Source organism: Aulonocara stuartgranti (genome assembly GCF_965226115.1).
Source record: "Aulonocara stuartgranti genome assembly, chromosome: 22".
Lineage (NCBI taxonomy): Eukaryota > Metazoa > Chordata > Actinopteri > Cichliformes > Cichlidae > Aulonocara > Aulonocara stuartgranti.
In genome coordinates this window covers 18,950,728-18,969,978 of record NC_138957.1, presented here as the reverse complement: position 1 = coordinate 18,969,978, position 19,251 = coordinate 18,950,728, and the positions used below count along the sequence as shown (strand labels likewise).

Genomic DNA, 19,251 nt, shown 5'->3' with positions numbered 1-19,251 from the left:
AAAAATAAAGTTATATGTTATTATTTTTCATCGCTCAAAATAACAGTCACACTCGTGGAAGCTGGTATATCCGCCAAAACATCGTGCATTTATTTACCCAGCGTTTTGTGTTTATTTTTATTATTATTATTCTGTTATTGTCATTATGATCCTTTGTTGTTGTTTATGCTGATTGTGTGCTTGGGGTTTACACCTTTTTGTTCTTAGAGGTTTGGTGTTGCACTCCCTCTGTTTTGTGTCTGCCCATGTGAGTCCAGTCTGTGCATTTCCTGTTTTATTTTGATCTGTGTCTTTTGTCAGTGTGTTGCGTTTGTGCTCTCCCTGTCTCGTCAGTGTAATCAGCACCAGCCTGTCTCCCAGCTGTTTCCTCTTAGTCCTGTTCACCTCTTGTATTTAGTGTGAGCGTCTTCCCCTGCTTGTTGTCGCGTCGTACCATCGAACTTTGCTGTGTGTTCCGTTAACCTGTTTGCCTGTCCGTTAGTTTATGTTTTTCCCAGTTTAGTTAGTGTCCTGTACAATCTGACAAAAAACTGTCAATAAAGCTGTTTATTTTGAGTTCACCCTCGCCTCCGTGGGTCCTGCATTTTGGGTCCATTTCCCTGCCTGCCTGCACACAGTCATGACACTGAAGACAGTACAACATTTAATGATGCCTAGGCAGATTTACTTCTGACGAGAGCGGCCTACCAGCATGCCTAATTCCGTCGATCTTCGGATCCACATATATGAGCATTTCTTCTCCATCATGAACTATGTTACAAACAAACACTGCTCACGCCTCACAGACGACAGCTTACAGTTTTGCGTAACCTGCTAGGGGGCAGGTTAGCTTCACGGAGTGTGTCGTCATAGTGACTCACTGAGGCTCCATCTGAACTCGCTTTGTGAAACCGAAAACCCAGAGTTTTCGTTAACTCAGGGTATACTTACTCAGTTTTTCCACTAAACCGGCTTCCTGAAACAGGGCCCTGTTTTGATAACTTTATGCTATTAAGGTGATGCATTGAGGTTGATATATGTTCAGCTATATAAGCAACACATGTCAAAGTGTCCAAGCAGAAAATATGCAGAAATCCTACAGTTCAACGCTCTGCAAACAGCAGGCTGTTGGTGCATTACTCGGTGTCTAAGGACAGAATAACATATGATGGCCTGAACGGATTTGTTTTCCTCTGAAATGCTGTTTCTGTATCAAACTCTTGGGTCAGGGAGCATGGCTCAGTTGCTCTTATTATGTTTTTTGCAGCACCTTTCATTCTGCATTTATTTCAAGTTCAGTTAAACTGAACGCTCTTTCGTCTCACCTGTTAGTTCCAGGACCTGCACAAGTGCTAGTTTTGGTGACGCAAAACACTCTGAAGGCACGCCTTGGTTTGAATCTAGGAGTTAAAAAGGGCTTTAAGGTGAACCAGTGTCACAGTTTTACAGATGTTCTCAAATGATTGCTTTATGTTTCTTACTTATGCTTTTATCTTAATGTTTAATGTCAAGTTTAAATGTTTCCCTTGGGCGAGAACTGGAAGCAATTTATCAGGTTGTTATACAACAGGTGCCTGAATCGCTCTGCCCTACCTCTCCAAGTGTAGCTGGGTCAGACTCCACTGCTAAACAGCCCTTAATGGTTTTTGTACTATGTGGGGGGGAAAAATCACAAAAATTGGTAAAATATGATGTGTGACAATAATCAGTGTCTTAGAAACACTAGCGTCACAGGAAAAGCTTTTAATGACGAGTTATGTCTAAAACCTACCTGTTAGGTCTCTTGATTTATACCGCACAAGTGTACGCCCATGCCAATGTCCTACTTTAATAACCCCATATAAAGGTCATCTTAGTGGGTTGTTAGGCCATAATGTATATGTATCATTATATATGGATACTTTGTGAATATAAATTAAATGTTAATGTCCCAAAATTAAAATTTGATGCTTGTATAAGATTGCACAAGTGCATAATTGCTAAAAATGGGTCATTTTAGTTCATTTGGTAGTTGATTACTTGGCAATGTGATGATAAGACTCTTCAAGGGCCTAAGATGTACCTGTGCACCACATTTGGTTGCTAAGTTCCAGATCATGTAGGATGAGTTTGCAGACAAACAGATTTTGTGTATTGTAACGAGATACTTGCACCTGCATTTCAGAGTTTTAAACATGCAAATGTATCGAACCTTGCAGTCCTGGCCAAGACCTAGACTCTCTCACTTTCAGGAGCGGATGCACAGAGCACTAAGCAGTTATCCGGCATATCGTTGTGTAATACCGAAGATTTTCACAGAGTTTATCGACTAGAAGGTTGTGTGTTTTCCTAATTTCCCATAACATAAAGTAGGCTGCCTGTCCTGATTACAGTCTGAACAACCTTTATTTCAATGGCAGTAAAGTTAACTTCTTAAAAAGAAAAAAGCTGACAGGGTTGAATGGTGCAGTGATTTCTTAAATCAGCCTAGATGCATTTCCCCTGCATCTGCAGAGGAAATGAAAGTGCTACTCAGGCTGCTCACAGCAGTTTAAATGGTTCAGGGTTTTTTCACCTATGGGGGTGATATTTGTTTTTCCACTGTGACTAAGATATCTCAAGTCTGTTTGGACTATGTTTGCCGTATAGATCTTTAATCTCACTCTTGCGGTGTCCTCTCACTTGGTAAGAGAATTGTCCTAACACTTAATCTCTGCAAACCCCTGACAACAAGTGCTAATCAACCTTTCCTCTATAATCATGTTTAATGATGAGTATGGCATTAGACCACCTAATCTTCTTCTGACTATAATAAAAAGCTTTCCCTTCACATATACTGGGTAAAAGGTACATTTAGAGCAGTGCATGTCCTGACAGATCCAGCCAAAAGGTGATGTTGTGGAAAAAGAATTTTCTGAGATTTGCCAAGGGCTTGTGGATAACAAATAGGGCTTGCAGGATCAAAAAAAAAAGAGGCCTCTGTTTGCAGAAATGCAGCAGAAAAAGAGCAGGGGGAAATTCATGTGAAACTATGCATCATGTGAAACTGTGGGGGTAGATAAAGTAGTGAAAGGAGACACCAGGTATGAGTCCACTACAGGGTGACTGCTCTCTGCCCTGACCTTAAGAAACAAGGAGGAGGAAAGAAAAGGGGCAAACACATTTTTCATTTCTGAGAATAGCAGGAGGAATGTGGAGGCAAGATATAGGAGACAAGACAACTGCATATATCAATGGCAATGGGATAGTGTGTATGCATTCAATGATCAGGGTTAGGTCAAAGGTGTCCTAAATGCATTGTGTGACTTAGAGTAAAAATGTAACAGGTTGAAGGAGCACCCCTCAGATCTGCAGGATGCTTTGCACTGTGCACAACTCCCCATGTGCATGGGTAAATAAAGATATTTGTTTATATTTGTTAAAGCTGTAGGGAGCTCAGTTCTCACACTCATGTAGGCATCAACCTGATAATGAAGACACAATGCGAGCATTATATTTAGGCCAGGTCATTTAATTGAATGAAATCTTCAGCTGATACAGGCGACATCAAGCCTTAGTGTTCTCCTGAATGTAAAAGTTAAAAAAAAAAACCTCTATTTGCATAGCTCTGTCTCACTCTTGCACACACACGCACACACTTGCACACGAATTCCTAAACCGCGCCAGACATCCAGAGAAGACCGAAACAAGCAAAGGAACAAACAGTAGACCAAAAACGAGTGAAGGAATGGAGGTTTCAGACCTGACAGCTGGAGGGTGACTGAAAACACAGAAGGTGGGCTGACATTTAAAAGTGAAACAGTGGGAGGTGTTGAATGTAAATAAAGGAAATAAAACCCTATTATTTTTCACTTTTAAAAACAGCGGCAGCTCTGAGTAAGAACCTTTCTTCCATCACAGTGTATCACAGTTAATTATGAATAACTCGGTGCTCCTGTCAAGACAGTTTGGACAAACTGAGTAGAAAATAAGAAAATAAAAGTCTGTAAAGTCAAAAGAGTTTTTAATCTAGATGAAGTGGAACTAGGCACTTGTTTGTTCTCTCACACAGGAGTGCTTTTATACCCTTTGATGAGAAAGGAGGTTAAAAAATTCATTCATTTCCATCGTAGTCCTCAAATTACATGATTTTTTTCTAAATCCTACATACTCGTTATTTCTTCTCAGACTCAATTGGCACTTCATGGACGAGACATCCTTTAACTCTATCATCTAAGTCCACAAAATCTCTGTCAGCCCATTTCCCCCTCCACACTTTAAACATACAAACCCATCTGCAGCTACTCTACCACCCACAAATTTACTATCAGTCCCCATTTCCCCAACTATCTGACCCTTTGCCTTATACCCTCGCGCTATAAAGCACGTCATAGCTCGTCGTGGGCAGCAGCCTCATCGGCTTTAAGTTTGAACTCTGCCTCTGTGATCTTTCCGTCACCGTTGCGGTCCTGGTTGGAGAACATGTTGTCAATGATGCGGTAAGGATCAAAGCCAGGAGCCAGGCGACCTTTACCCTCAGTCACCTGCCGCATGATGTAGTCAGTGAACTGTGCAAACAAAAAGGGGATGGTAAATTAATGGTGATGGTTAAGAGAAAATCTTGATAAGAGCAACTTGACATACCTCAGAGGGCTCCACCTCTTTGTCGGTGTTTTTGTCCATCTCAGAGAAGAGGTCTGGAGACACCTCGTCGTTCCAGATGAACATGTAGCCTTCGGGAAGTCCTTCCTCCATGTCAACCAGCTCGATGTCAAACACCAGCACGGCACTGCCTGGAACCTCACCAGCTGGACGCACAAATAAAAGCTCAATAAATCACTGTGACTCGTTCCAGACATCCGCTGAAAAGAGAGAACTATCTCTACTGCTCACTGGGTGCTTTAACCTCAAGTTATAAAATTATAAAATGGAGTTTACAGTCATTGTGTGCTCAATGAACTATTTGACAAATGTGGAAATATGGTTATCCTTTTAGTTAAATGAGGAGAACTGATGCTACTCTCATGTTAAATCCATCCATCCTCTCTCCTACTCTCCTCCTGCTTATCTGGGCAGGCCCGGCAGTACCAGAAAGACCCTCGTGTGTCGCCCACCACCCACAGGAGGAGCTATAGGGGTTCAGTGCATTTCCCAAATCTGCTGATAAGTGGATTTTCATCCCTGACCAGGCTAGACAGCAAAACTAAGTAAATACTTACAATAATTTTATTTTATGACTGGAAACTGAAAGAAACCTTTCATGTGTTGCACCACTAGAAAGGTGCACGCAGTAAAAATGTGTGTTTCATTTTAAATGAAATGAAACACACATTTAGTTTAAAATGAAACACACACATTCTGAGTGTGAGTGTGCGGGCGTGTGTGCGTGACTCACTGACTCCCCTCTCCCCATAGCCCAGATGAGGAGGAATAACAAGGTGTCTTCTCTCTCCCACACACATGTCCATGAGTCCATCCTCCATCCCCGGGACCACCTGGTTTGCTCCCAGGACTATGTTGTATGTCTTCCCATAATTATACCTGAAACAGATAAACATATAAAACAGCTGCATATTAGTCGCCGTGCTAAAGGAAGCATGTCCATCATTTCTGTCTACACACATGAGATCTGTTTTTCTTATTTATTCTTGTTTAAGAATAAGTAAAAGTTTCAACTTGTAAACATAATGTGTATTTCCTTAATTTCAGCAGGCCAGAGGATCACGATGTGGGTTTGAATCCACAGCATTAAGAAGACTTTTGCAAATTATAACCTGCTGCTAGGATGACTCACAATTGTGGATTCAAACAACCATTAAACAGTGAGGAGACATGACCCTGCAGACCTCATTGCTGGGGATCGTTACTATATAAAGAGCTCACAGCTCAGACAAAGAGCTCACCATTCAAGAGATCCTACTTATGTTATCTTTGTGATAGCTGGACACTAAACCAGGAGTTTAAAGTGGCTGTGAGGAATAAAAAGGGGGAAAAAAGGAAATTCACATGTAGAGCGACAGTTTTCTTTTTCAAATGCATAACGTGAACAAAGTGGCGCTTTCACCACCACCTATGCGCACTTGAATGCACATCTGTAAGAGGAAACTTGCTAAAAGGTCTGTTTGAAGGCTGAAATCCGACACACCCCCTCTTCAGTCTGCCTGAAGCTGTTTCTATGCAAAAAAGCACAAATCATCACACATCTCTGCTTTGGTCTCATCTGTCCAAACAAAATCTTCTCCTGAAGTCTTGTCGTTTGCTCTGATGCAACTTTGCGAACCTCTTTAGAAAGAAGAGGCTTTCTCCTGACAGCTAACTGTACTCTTATTTACCATGCTAACTGAGTCTGAGATGTAGCTCTTGAGCTTTACATGGTCTGATCTTGCTGTGGCTTTGTGGCTTTGCTCCAGACCAGCAAGCTGGACATTGGGGAAACTGTTACAGAGTCATGTTTACCATGAATAATCTTGTAGGCTACATATTATAGCTACATTATGAAGCTTTTGTGCATATAACACATGTTTTTGGTCAGGATGGTGACGAAAAAATCAGAGAATGACTCGTCTCTGTGTTTAAGTGAGGACTCAGGGAAGCTTGGTTCTGTTGTGGTGGATCTACGTGCTTATTGGTTGACATCTGGTGGATGCCTCCGCTTTTTATTCACTGATTCTGCACTTTTGTAGAATTTCAATAAATTGTTTTCAGTGAGTTCTGCTCTCCTCTAATGGCCCTTTTTATGTTTTACTTTTAAACAGAATTTTAAAAACTGAATCGACAGTTGCTTAAAAATGACTTGAATCTCACCTCCAATTTTTAACCTAGCAACAGCTTTACTAACCTGCTATCAACCCACTACATGTGACCTCTGTCATAGTTCCTATCATGCCATCTATTGCTGCCCTCTTAATTACAGGAAAATTTTTAATTATGTTAAACTGTTGCTCGACTTACGTCTGTATGAGATCAGTTGATTATGATGTACTTGCAAGAAGACTGCTGTTGAAAAGAAAACTGACCCTGAAACGGGGCTGAGTCGGAGCTAATAAAGATAAGATTGTATGCCTCGGCATGATGGCACATGTATGGAAAATTCCACAATTTTGAAAGGCTAATTGTGTAACTTAGGATGTGACTCCAGCTATAATGGCATCCGTGAGCTGTAAGTTTTAGTCTTAATCTGTACCCTCTGACTTCTTGCTGCAAGTAAAACTTGAGAGACTCTGTGATCACTGCTTAAAGTTTTTAAATCAAATTTTTAAAATTATCTGAATGTTGATGATGCTCTGGTCCTGATTTCACAGCTATAACACGCTTTACCTGATCTCTTAAGAATTATTAACCGGTTCTCTAATATATCAGGATGTAGAGTAAATTGGCCAAAATCCGAAGCACTCCCTCTGCCCCAAAACCTTGTTCCAGCCGGGGATTTCAGCTGGCCTCAGACATGGTTCACTGTGTGTCGTCCCTCCCCCCACTAAGCTCTCAACCCCCCATTCTTTCGCTCCTGCAGGTGGTCTGGAAGAAGGTGGCCTTGCTATTAAATTTTAACTCCCACCTTTACGCTGACGCCTCCATTTAGGTCAATCCCAACTCTGCACTAATAAGTCTCAGTTTCTCTGTTACCTTTTTTTTTTTTTGCTCTCCCAGAAGAGTCCAACAGAGCTTTACTTACGTGGAGTCGATGGATGTGCCGTCCATCAGAGAGGCATTGTAGTGGTATTTAACAAAGTCTCCCTTCTTAGTTTGCTTGTCACACTCTTCTGGCTTGAAAGTGGCGGTGATCTCAGTGTTATCCGAGGGGTTGTGGAAGTCGATGATGTGGACGTCGAACACCAGCACTGCTGAGCCTGGAATCTTTGTGCCTGAGAGAGAGAGAGAGATGTGGAAAGGGGAAAAAATGAGTTGAATCTACCTGTGATTTCAGTCAAAACAAGAATCCAGAATTTCTTTTTAATTTATTGAATCTTGAGTGGAAAGCGTGCACATTTGTACAAAGACGTTCTCAAAAACGAACGTTTATGTCTCGTCGCTACAGCAGACCTTCTGTTTTCTCTACCACAAGAAGAACGCATGATAAATGGCACAACAAGCACTTCTGATCTCATGGCTCATGACTCTTATGATCTTTCTCTCACTGAGCCAATGAATCTGAGCATTACACATACGCACCTGTGCCCTCCTCTCCGTAACCGAGATGCGGGGGGATGGTGATGGTGCGTCTCTCCCCAATGCAGACTCCGATCAGGCCCTCATCCATGCCGGCGATCACGTAGCCTCGACCCACGTATGTGTCGTAGGTACGATTACGAGAGTAGCTGAGGAAAAGAAAATATTAGGAAAATAATTTTGAAGGTAAAAACAGTTTGTTTTTTACCCTCATATAATAAAGTTAGTCATAGCTTAAGCTTGAGTTTCAGATGCACGCCGATATGGAGGAGGTAAAAACACCGCAACACATTGCAAAAGTCAGTTTTCCTTTATAGACACAGGGTAATGAACAAAGAGATAAACACACACAAAAAACATCTATCTAGCAGATAATCAAACCAGGGACTTAATTTCCTCCTTTGTGATATGCCCTCTACCCAGTCTGCTGTCGGATCACACCAGTGTCACCCAAATTTTGTAAGTTTTGCTCTCTTAGTTCAGACTTGTACACACACGGGCAACAATGCACACTTCTCTCTCTAATGGATAAGACAGATAACAGATAACACTTGATCTGACATGTTTTGTGATTGTCTTTAGAAATATGACGCGTTATTATCACAGTTCCTCTTTAATCCCTGCTATCCATGTTAAATTTTGTACTGGTTATAGTCTAAGAAGCTTGGAAAGAAAGCCACTGGACTTCTTTAAGTTTCTTGAAGAAGTTTCACCTCTCATCTGAGAAACTTCTTCATTTGCAAAACAAACCGGTAGAGAGTCCCAGGTATTTAAACCCTAGCGGGGGTTGTCCCTTAAAGGAGTTGTTGACCCATTAATCATGAGTCAAGGTGTGAAAACGGCATGGGTCAATAACAGGAGAGGTTTTGTGTGAAACCATTGTGAGGCCTTGCACCATCCTGTGACTCATTGAGATGCAAGATGTGAGTGGAGATTGAGGCACCAGCATTGTAGGTGGCAGACAGTCGGGCGCCCTAAGCTCCTGAGACTACCATGACCGGGATGACTACGAATCTACACACGTCAGGTTACAGTGTTAAATTCTGTGTATAAATAGTTTTTTATACTCTATTATTGTGGTTATCGGGTCGCCTTGACATTTGCAGCAGACATAGGAGGTTGTTTTGGAAAGATTATTTTTGTTTTATGTTTACGATTAGCCATTGAGGAGGAATCATGATTGATGTGTTTTGAATACGGTGATGTCTTCAAAACTGAACCAGAAAGTGCATAAAAGCAGCTCATTATACCGCTATATAGGCCACATTATGCCTTTGATTAAAGATTGTGAAATCATCATATTGTTTTAGGTTGCATTACACTCCAGATCTACAAGAAGGTGAGAAAACATTAGATTTATTAGACTGTTTTATGATGCATTACACTGCTGAGTTATAAGAAATGCTGTTTGTGTAGAATCATGACCTTCCTTTTTCAGATTACAAAGAGAACACAGCATACTGGGTAGAGGTTTTCTGCCCCATCTCATCAGGAAGAGATAAAACAGGAAGCCAAGGCCATCACTTAGGCGCCGTAAGATAGAAAGAATGTGAGGGTTTAGGCTTCATGACCCTGGAGGGGGGAGGGGAAGAAGCTATGTGTAACTGTCACACACTTCAAGACACCCTCCTGTGGAAAGTGTTGTATGGAATAAAGAGATTGTTGATTGAGCATTAAACACTCAGTGTTGTTCTTCCTTCAGCCCAAAGATCAAAGAATTGGGGTATTTAACAGCACCTAGTTATTTAACTGATCTCCTTGACCTGTATAACCCCAAGAGAGCACTAAGATCTTCTAGCCAACTGCTCTTAGTGCAACCAAGGTCTCGTTGAAAAGCCAGAGGTGACCGTGCCTTTGCTGTTGCCGCTCCTAGACTCTGGAATAATCTCCCAGTTGATGTCCGTACATCTGAATCTATTCAATTGTTTAAATCGTGCCTAAAAACTTACCTGTGTAATTTAGCCTTTGAAGCAAATTAGTTTGACTTTCTTCCGGCTTGCACTCCATACCATCTTATTGTAATTGTTCAATTTGTCCCTTGTTTCTCCCCACATTGCGGTACTATTGTGAAGCTCTATGATGTACACTGGTCTTTTAAATGTGCTAAAGAAATAAATGTGATTTGATTTAATTAAAACTCGTAGTTTTTGAGTTTTGCAGATTTTAATTTTTTAAAATATATTTTTGATTCACGTAGACCTAAGGGGGAGACGATATTTCAGCACACTGTATATGCAAATATGGTTATGCTGAAAATAAACAGTCTAATAGAGGCAGATGTTAGTCCTTATTAACTCACGATTTGGATGACTGAATTCAGGAGTGACTCATTACCCGCTTATTGGTTTCCTGCATTTAGGGTGTAAATGTAATTCCTACACACAAATAAATACTAAACAAGCTAAAAAAAAATGCTGCTGCATCTAAAATCAACTCTCCCTTGTTTTGAAAGAAGCTCCTAAAGGGAATGTTCTCATTCAACATCTGCAAAACCTCCAAGAACCGCAGAGCCTCTCTCTGAAGATGCTGAATGTTTATGTGCATTACCTTAGACTGAGGTTAAATGAACAATACCAGATTTACTGGCTTTATTGTGATGGACACAGTGTGCTAGCTGCTAGCTGTGTGGAATAAGGATAAAGACACTTAGCTGTGAGACTACCCAGACGTTAAAATCCAACGTCAGCTCATTTGGTGATGATGCATTCAACAGCAGGAAACGATCTTACCCTCAAAACCACTGGGCGTAAGCTGCAACCAACAGCGTGCATTTGTTTGTACATTTGTTTGTTTACCTTGAATAACTCTGCGTCATATGACGCAGATACCAAAGAAATGCACACAGTGCAAATCAGCTATGAGTGCAAATGTGTTTCTTTTTTCCTTTTTTCTTGCATTCACTGGCAATATTTCGTGGTACATTTCGTGTTATTTCTTTGTGGCACAGATTCAACAAGTTGTTGGGCGCATGTACTTGACCTGATAGATGAAATGATGATGATAAATGATGAAATCTTATCTTATTACATATGACATCTTTCTTCAGAAAACTAAACCACACCTTTCTTGCGTTTTGTTTTGATTTTTCAAATCAAATTAGTTTCTGACTGTATCTCTTATTTGTGTCCTTTGTGGTTCTAAATTTAGCATACAAGCAATGCCGCTCTAAATCAGGCTTTTTCAAATCCACAAGAAATACCACAAGAAGAGAGATTTTAAACTTAAAACAGTTACACTATTATGTGACACAGATGTGCAGGAAGTTTCTACTTGAAGTTTAAGTTTTGATTCCTCTTTGTGTCTCCAGAGAAATGCTGCCACCGTGAGGCTACTTGAGAAACAGCGGGCAATAAACGGTTTTTATTTAGGAACCACGAGAACAAGTTTCCCTCTATGATGAATACATACCTAGAATCGAAAAATGTCCCATCCAGAAGGCTGCCGTTGTAGTGGTAACGCACAAAGTCTCCAGAAACACTCTTCCTCGTGCAGGACTCGGGCGCCACTTGGTTAGTCACTGTGATCCCGTCTCTGGGATTGTGGAGGTCCAAGAGGACAACATCAAACACCAGGGAAGCCTGTCCTGGGATGTCACTGCCTGAGGAGAGAAGAAGATGACGAAGAAGCTAAACTCTTTATTTTTCTGGGCTCAGGTTGCTATTCCCAAACTTTCAGCAAATCAGATCACGATAATGTGATGTGAAGATGAGAGCACGGGAGCCTTAGTAATAATGTTTGTGCTTGTTAATGATAGAGTGTGAGTAAGCGGGTTTTCTTACCCTTAAACACAACCAGTTTCAGTTGAACTTGTTAATAACTCACATACACAAAGGTGTTGTGAATCATTCCATCTTAATTTCCTCCAGCAGGTAGTCACATAACCGTGCTGCGCAATGGATGAAGGATAAACTTCCTATTACTTAACTTATTTTACCTGCATGCTGTCACGGTCCCCGTGTCTCTCTGGTTGGCCCACGCTGGCTACAGGTTTTGTTGTTGTTCGTTTTAGTTTTTTGTCTCTCCTCCTCCTCTCTGCCTGGGTGGAGCTCATTACGGGCTCTCACTCTTGGCCCACGCACCCCTGTGGATGGTGTCCACCTGCGGCTGATCTGGCTGATTTCCCCAGCTGCTATTTAAGGCAGTGGCACAGAGCAGCTCACCGCTGGAACGTCGAACCACCTGAGTTCGTGCTCGCGGCATATTCAAAGAAGAATCGCTTACACGTGTTTTATGTTGTGGAACTAACCTTTGACCTTCTGTCTGTAGATTCTGGACCGAATCACCGGACCTGTCCAAGTGGGGCAGTGTGTGGAGTGTTGGAGCGAGTGCGGCTGAAGAGGAGTGCGTGTGTGCGGAGGAGCGGTGGCGGTGACTGAGTGGAAGAGGAAGCGTGTGTGTGGATCCCCCCCCCCCCCCCTTCTCTCCCTGGAGCCCTGGACCCCCTCCCAACTCACTGTACATATATTTTGCACTAAGGTGATCCCTATTGTAAATAAATCCCCTTTTTGTTTCCTTGAAAGAACTGTCTGCGTGTGGGTCCGTTCAGTAGCCATGACACATGCAGCTGTTTTTCTTCAGTTTATAGTGTTTTTTTTATTAATGCAATTTCCACTACCTTTAAACAGTGTCAGTCTTACTTTTACTGTCTACTTTTCTTTCTTTTTATCACTCTTGTAAAGCGGTAGAAAGTATAAATACAAATGCTCAGTTACTGTACTTAAGTTGAATTTTTCAGGTATCTGTACTTTAGTTACGAAGTTATTTTTCTGGCTGCTTTGTACTTTTACTCCATACGTTTTCACACAAATATATTTGTGTATACTTAGATTTTCAAAACAGGCTCATTACCTTTAGTTAAAGACATTTGAGGGGAGTTATTGTTATTTTATATCACAGTGGGCCTTCAAAGCGTTAATTCGATATGAGCCTAAACAGTAATACACGAAAACTAATCCTAATGGTGTATCAGTCACCGGGGTTATTGCACATAAATGGATGAAAGAGGCAAAACGATATCGTTTATGCATAATATATACCACCAGTGGGTTAAAGTTGGTTTTTTGTTTGTTTTTGTTTGTTTGTTTTGAACAAGTGTGACTGTTCACAAGTTTTGTGGTAAGTTTTTCGTGGTACTTCAGCATCTAGCTAGCCCTACAGAAGAGGAGGGAGGACAAAGGGAGTAATGTTTTTTTAAAGGTCAGCTCTTTTCACATCTAACATTTATATCCACAAAGTTTGTCAGACTAACTAAACATATACAATTTCTATTCCCATTTTATAATGTCATTTTGTTAAATTAATATTTTATTATATTAATATACCACAAGGTTCCACAAGGTGCAGAAAAGTCCTCTAAAAAAATAACTTTTTACATAATTACTTTGAGTACATTTCTGAGCCTGTACTTTTTTACTTTTACTTGAGTAAAGAAGTTAAATCAGTACTTTAACTTTGATCAGAGTACTTCTAAACCCTAGTACTTCTACTTAAGTACCTAATATCTGTACTTTTGCCGCCTCTGCACTCTCTCATACTATAAGGTCATTGTGTGGCACGTTTACTTAAAGTGTCTTGTTTATTGTAGATCTATCTAAACTCAGCCTAGTGTGATTAACAGGATACATATTGGATGGTATTAGTGCAGCTGCTTCTTTTCACCTAAATTCTAGTGTTTGTAGTAAAACTTGAAGAAACTGGAAATCCATCCGTCTATTTTCTTGACTGCTTATCCCAGCTGTCGTAGAGCAGGAGACGGGGTACGCCATAGACAGGTCGTCAGTCTGACAGAAGACTTTAAGGAACTAATCACATCAAAACTCACCATCTCCATTCTCTCCATATCCAAGTGATGGGGGCATAGTGATGATGCGCCTCTCTCCAACACACATTCCCAGAAGACCCTGATCCATACCGGCGATCAGCCAGCCGATCCCGACGTAAGTGTCATAGGTCCTCATGCGGGTGTGACTGCAGCAGAGAGTGGCGAAAACAGGCTGTAAGTGTGCAGGTGGATTGATGCATGAATGACAGCTTGTACGAGACAAACCTGGAATCAAAGAGGGTCCCGTCCAGCAGCGTGCCGTTATAGTGGTAGCGGATGTAGTCAGACACTTCCACCTTTCTGGAGCAGACGGAGGGCGTGTGGTAAGTGTTTGTCTGGACGCCATCCTCGGGGTTCCACACATCGAGGAGCAGGACGTCAAAGTGGAGGATGGAGTCAGGAGGGATGATGTCACCTGTGGAGGAGAGGACGGCAGGTGATTCTTAAACTCTGCAGTGGGATATCTGGATTAAATAAACAATCGATTCTGGTTTTTCTGATGAGCTTTTACAGGAAATCCTGATATTGTTCAGTTTTAAGTGTTTTAACCTTCCTTTTGATTTGATTTCTTTCCTGTAGCTGAAATTTTTAGTTAAGTTAAACTGGACATTCACATCGTGGATGCGTGACCAACAAATCTGCAGCAGCTTTGTGATGTTATCATGTCAATATGGACCAAAGTCTCTCGGAAATGTTTCCAGCACATGGTTGAATTTATGCCTCAAAACATTTAGGCAGCTCTGGCGCCACAAGATGGTCCAACCTAGTACTAGCAAGGTGTACCTAATAAATTGACTGGTGAGTGTATATAATACAGTGGGGCAAAAAAGTATTTAGTCAGCCACCGATTGTGCAAGTTCCCCCACTTAAAATGATGACAGAGGTCAGTAATTTGCACCAGAGGTACACTTCAACTGTGAGAGACAGAATGTGAAAAAAAAATCCATGAATCCACATGGTAGGATTTGTAAAGAATTTATTTGTAAATCAGGGTGGAAAATAAGTATTTGGTCACCTCAAACAAGGAAAATCTCTGGCTCTCACAGACCTGTAACGTCTTCTGTAAGAAGCTTTTCTGTCCCCCACTCGTTACCTGTATGAATGGCACCTGTTTGAACTCATCATCTGTATAAAAGACACCTGTCCACAGCCTCAAACAGTCAGACTCCAAACTCCGCCATGGCCAAGACCAAAGAGCTTTCGAAGGACACCAGGAAAAGTATTGTAGACCTGCACCAGACTGGGAAGAGTGAATCTACAATAGGCAAGCAGCTTGGTGTGAAAAAATCAACTGTGGGAGCAATCATCAGAAAATGGAAGACATACAAGACCACTGATAATCTCCCTCGATCTGGGGCTCCACGCAAGATCTCATCCCGTGGGGTCAAAATGATCATGAGAACGGTGAGCAAAGATCCCAGAACCACACGGGGGGACCTGGTGAATGACCTGCAGAGAGCTGGGACCAAAGTAACAAAGGTCACCATCAGTAACACACTACAACGGCAGGGAATCAAATCCAGCAGTGCCAGACGTGTTCCGCTGCTGAAGCCAGTGCATGTCCAGGCCCGTCTGAAGTTTGCCAGAGAGCACATGGATGATACAGCAGAGGATTGGGACAATGTCATGTGGTCAGATGAAACCAAAGTAGAACTTTTTGGTATAAACTCAACTCGTCGTGTTTGGAGGAAGAAGAATACTGAGTTGCATCCCAAGAACACCATACCTACTGTGAAGCATGGGGGTGGAAACATCATGCTATGGGGCTGTTTTTCTGCCAAGGGGACAGGACGACTGATCCGTGTTAAGGACAGAATGAATGGGGCCATGTATGGTGAGATTTTGAGCCAAAACCTCCTTCCATCAGTGAGAACTTTGAAGATGAAAAGAGGCTGGGTCTTCCAACATGACAATGATCCAAAACACACCGCCCGGGCAACAAAGGAGTGGCTCCGTAAGAAGCATTTGAAAGTCCTGGAGTGGCCTAGCCAGTCTCCAGACCTCAACCCCATAGAAAATCTGTGGCGGGAGTTGAAAGTCCGTGTTGCTCGGCGACAGCCCCAAAACATCACTGCTCTCGAGAAGATCTGCATGGAGGAATGGGCCAAAATACCAGCTACTGTGTGTGCAAACCTGGTAAAGACCTATAGTAAACGTTTGACCTCTGTTATTGCCAACAAAGGTTATGTTACAAAGTATTGAGTTGTATTTTTGTTATTGACCAAATACTTATTTTCCACCCTGATTTACCAATAAATTCTTTACAAATCCTACCATGTGGATTCATGGATATTTTTTTTCACATTCTGTCTCTCACAGTTGAAGTGTACCTCTGGTGCAAATTACTGACCTCTGTCATCATTTTAGGTGGGGGAACTTGCACAATCGGTGGCTGACTAAATACTTTTTTGCCCCACTGTATGTGTGTAAATGTGATTGTTCTCTGCACGTTATAAACTGCAGGTATAAACTGTTTCTCTGGAGTCTCTGCTTCACTTCTCTGTGGAAGCCGGAAACAAAAATCTAGTTTTTGTCACCCATAACTCAAAATTTCGTGTTATTATCTAAAAGTTTTGACGTAATAGCTCAATATTTCAAGTCATTTTTTCATGAGTTTGAGTTAGTAAGTTGAGATTTTGAGATATGAATGGCAAAAATGTGTTTTGTTTTGTTTTTCAGTAGCAGAAATAGGCTTCTTCAAATATTCTTCTACTGTTTCACAGAAGCTTTGTGAGCAGACAGAAGATATGGATGTAAAGTGAAGAAAGCGAAGGTAAGGGGACGGGAGGAGGAGATGGAGGGCCTGAGTGTGTGGTAGCCATTGTGATTTTACTACTGATGAGTTGGCAGTCTCTTCTGGCAAAATTTTCCCTCTACCACTTCAGAGTGCTCAGTCTATCTCAGCGCTCTGTTTTCTTTTTCCTTGTTTGATCCCTCTAAAACAGGCAGCGGTAGAGGACACAGCCTCAGCCTTTACCTGTCTACACATGCCCGCTCTTTCTCTCTCTTTCCCATTAGATAATGGGATAGAAATATTTCATGCTCTTTCTCAAATATACACACCTCTCTCTTCTTGTAAACATAGCTTCACATCCTGTGACTCCCACAATATATGCATTTTCTCACACAAACACACTGATTTCTGAACAACGGCCCAGGTTTTTTTCATTTCCACACACACACTAATGACGTGACAGTGTATCTGCTTGCAGCTGATGCAGAAACATTCACAGCTGAAAATCCACAGCGGCTTCCTCTGGTCTGCTTCCTGGTCTGTGATGCCCCTCTGACATCATTCAACATGGATGCTTAGGGGCAGCCCACTTCCTCTTTGCTTCCACTGACTTCAACAGAACAAAAGTCAGAGCATTCATCAAAGACTGTAACTTCTCCGCCTTGTGCTCCTGCAAATATCCCACCAAGATCTCTCTTTGTTATGATTAGCTTTGCCAGAGATATATTTATAGTAACTACAGAGGGATAAACACCAGTCTGTGCCCTAACGTCCCAGAGTTTGGCACAGAAGTTTTGTTCTCATTCCAAACAATCAGTCATATAGGACAGCAATGTGCTGATATGAGTTTGGCACACATTCAGACATACGCACCGTAGCCTTGTTTTCCGTAGGCGAGTTGAGGTGGGATCTTCACCAGTCTTCTCTCGTTGACACACATTCCCACGAGAGCTTTGTCCATCCCTTCAATCAACTGCTTCTTGCCAACAAAGACATTGTACGTGCTGCCACGGTCATAACTAAAACATGCACAAAAACAGACTGTCAGGGAATTATCTATGAGGATGTTGCTGTGTAACATGAATCGTTTTATTCCCTGGCTTTAATCACATTTCCTTTGAGGCAATGACTTCAGGTTTTTAAAGTGACTGCCTTTCTTTTTCATATTTCAACATCTTAACAGCCTTTTATTTCTAAAGATTTAACATAAAGACTCTTGTGCAAAAATGTAAGTCTATTTCTCACTAAAACTGGGCCACGGTGTTATCTTAATCTGCAGAGTGCATCATAGTTTATGCTGTAATCAATTGTGCAGTAAATCAAATGTGACAGTGTATGTGGGGCTTTGGGTGTCTGCCCAGCTGACCACTGTGCAAGACATTTTCACTGTCAGTGGTTTGCAAAGTGGAGTTCGGGGGACTTTAAAGGTCGTGGAAGAAGCATCTGCATAAAACAAAAACTAGTTTAACTGACCCTGTGCTAACTTGCATATGACAAATAAAACTGAAAACTGAAACTAAATTATCTCTCAGATCGGGGTCCTGTGTAATCCCTGTTACCGTCTGTTTTCCAGACGACACAAAAACAGTTTTGGACCCTGAGATTAAGCACCAGAGCTCAGGCTGTCTGGTTGCCTGCGTGGCTCACAGGGGCGAACCACTAAACGCGCACTTTTACGCATCGCGCACGCTGCTCGGACCGTGCAGCCGGTCTTCTAAACGCAAAGGTGCTAAAGTGAGAGGGAAATAATGCAGATGTGAGACACTCACCTGGAGTCGAACTTGTTGCCGTCTGGAAACGTGCCGATGTAGTGATACCTGACAAAATCTCCCACTTTGACCGCGCGCACACACTGCTCTGGCACGGAGGTTTTCTCAATGAGGATGTCGTCTAACGGTACCGGAGGAGCGTTGCAGGCGGCGAACGTCACCAGAACCGAGAGATACAACACCCCTTGCGCGCACTTGATCATTGTGACCGAGGAGAACGATTTGAGACGATGGAGGTAACTGTGGGTACGGCCTGCCTGTGTGCCCGCTGACTCCCTGTCCCCCGGTGCTTTGATTTCCTCTACTCCGATTTGGACACAAGTCCTGCTTCTGGTTCCAGCATAGGACTGATCACGTGTCAAGCCAGAGAAAAAGCCGCACTACATCCGGTTTGAATATTACAAGTAAAACTTTGACTATTCGTCTAAATGTGACGCATTGTTAATAAAACCCAAATACAAATGGTTGAAACGTGTGGTCCAATATCTCTGTGCCACACAAGCAAAAAACACACAATATTAGATTAGAAAATTTGACTCTTATTTTGACACAGTGACGTATTACTTCCGTGTTTCGCTCCAGCTGACTTAACGCCCTTTGCAATTGAATGGGATAGTTGGGGCACCGCGCTTTGCTCTTGCGCAGTGCTGCCCGAGTTATGTGTCAACGTGGAAACATTGGGGTCTCCAAACAGATGCGGACACATCCACCTGGATCCATAAAAAAAAAAAAACAATATCTGCATATCTGGCTACGCCTCTGATTTATAGTCAAAGCGTAAGAATAAGCAGCACGCATAACGATTGCTGCTGACTTTACGCACA

The 19,251-nt window shown here is 42.0% G+C and overlaps 1 protein-coding gene across 1 annotated transcript; it reads right to left on the bottom strand.

Moving 5' to 3' along the window:
* Nucleotides 1-3,448: 3,448 nt before the first annotated feature.
* fkbp9 (FKBP prolyl isomerase 9) lies at nt 3,449-18,755 on the bottom strand. Its single transcript, XM_082521802.1, has 10 exons — nt 18,428-18,755; nt 17,532-17,677; nt 14,150-14,339; nt 13,925-14,070; nt 11,512-11,701; nt 8,107-8,252; nt 7,610-7,799; nt 5,333-5,478; nt 4,582-4,745; nt 3,449-4,505 (listed from the first exon to the last, which is right to left on the bottom strand). Exons 1-10 carry the CDS (start codon nt 18,628-18,630, stop codon nt 4,326-4,328), a joined length of 1,701 nt encoding a protein of 566 aa, XP_082377928.1. The 5' UTR covers nt 18,631-18,755; the 3' UTR covers nt 3,449-4,325.
* Nucleotides 18,756-19,251: the final 496 nt, after the last annotated feature.

Excerpts from the sequence above, each read along its gene's own strand:
- fkbp9 (XM_082521802.1), bottom strand. The coding sequence starts at position 18,630 with ATGATCAAGTGCGCGCAAGGGGTGTTGTATCTCTCGGTTCTGGTGACG. Across the intron at positions 14,071-14,149 it reads GGGACCCTCTTTGATTCCAG|TCACACCCGCATGAGGACCT; the intron begins GTTTGTCTCGTA and ends TCTCTGCTGCAG. Across the intron at positions 5,479-7,609 it reads GGCACATCCATCGACTCCAC|GTATAATTATGGGAAGACAT; the intron begins GTAAGTAAAGCT and ends TATCTGTTTCAG.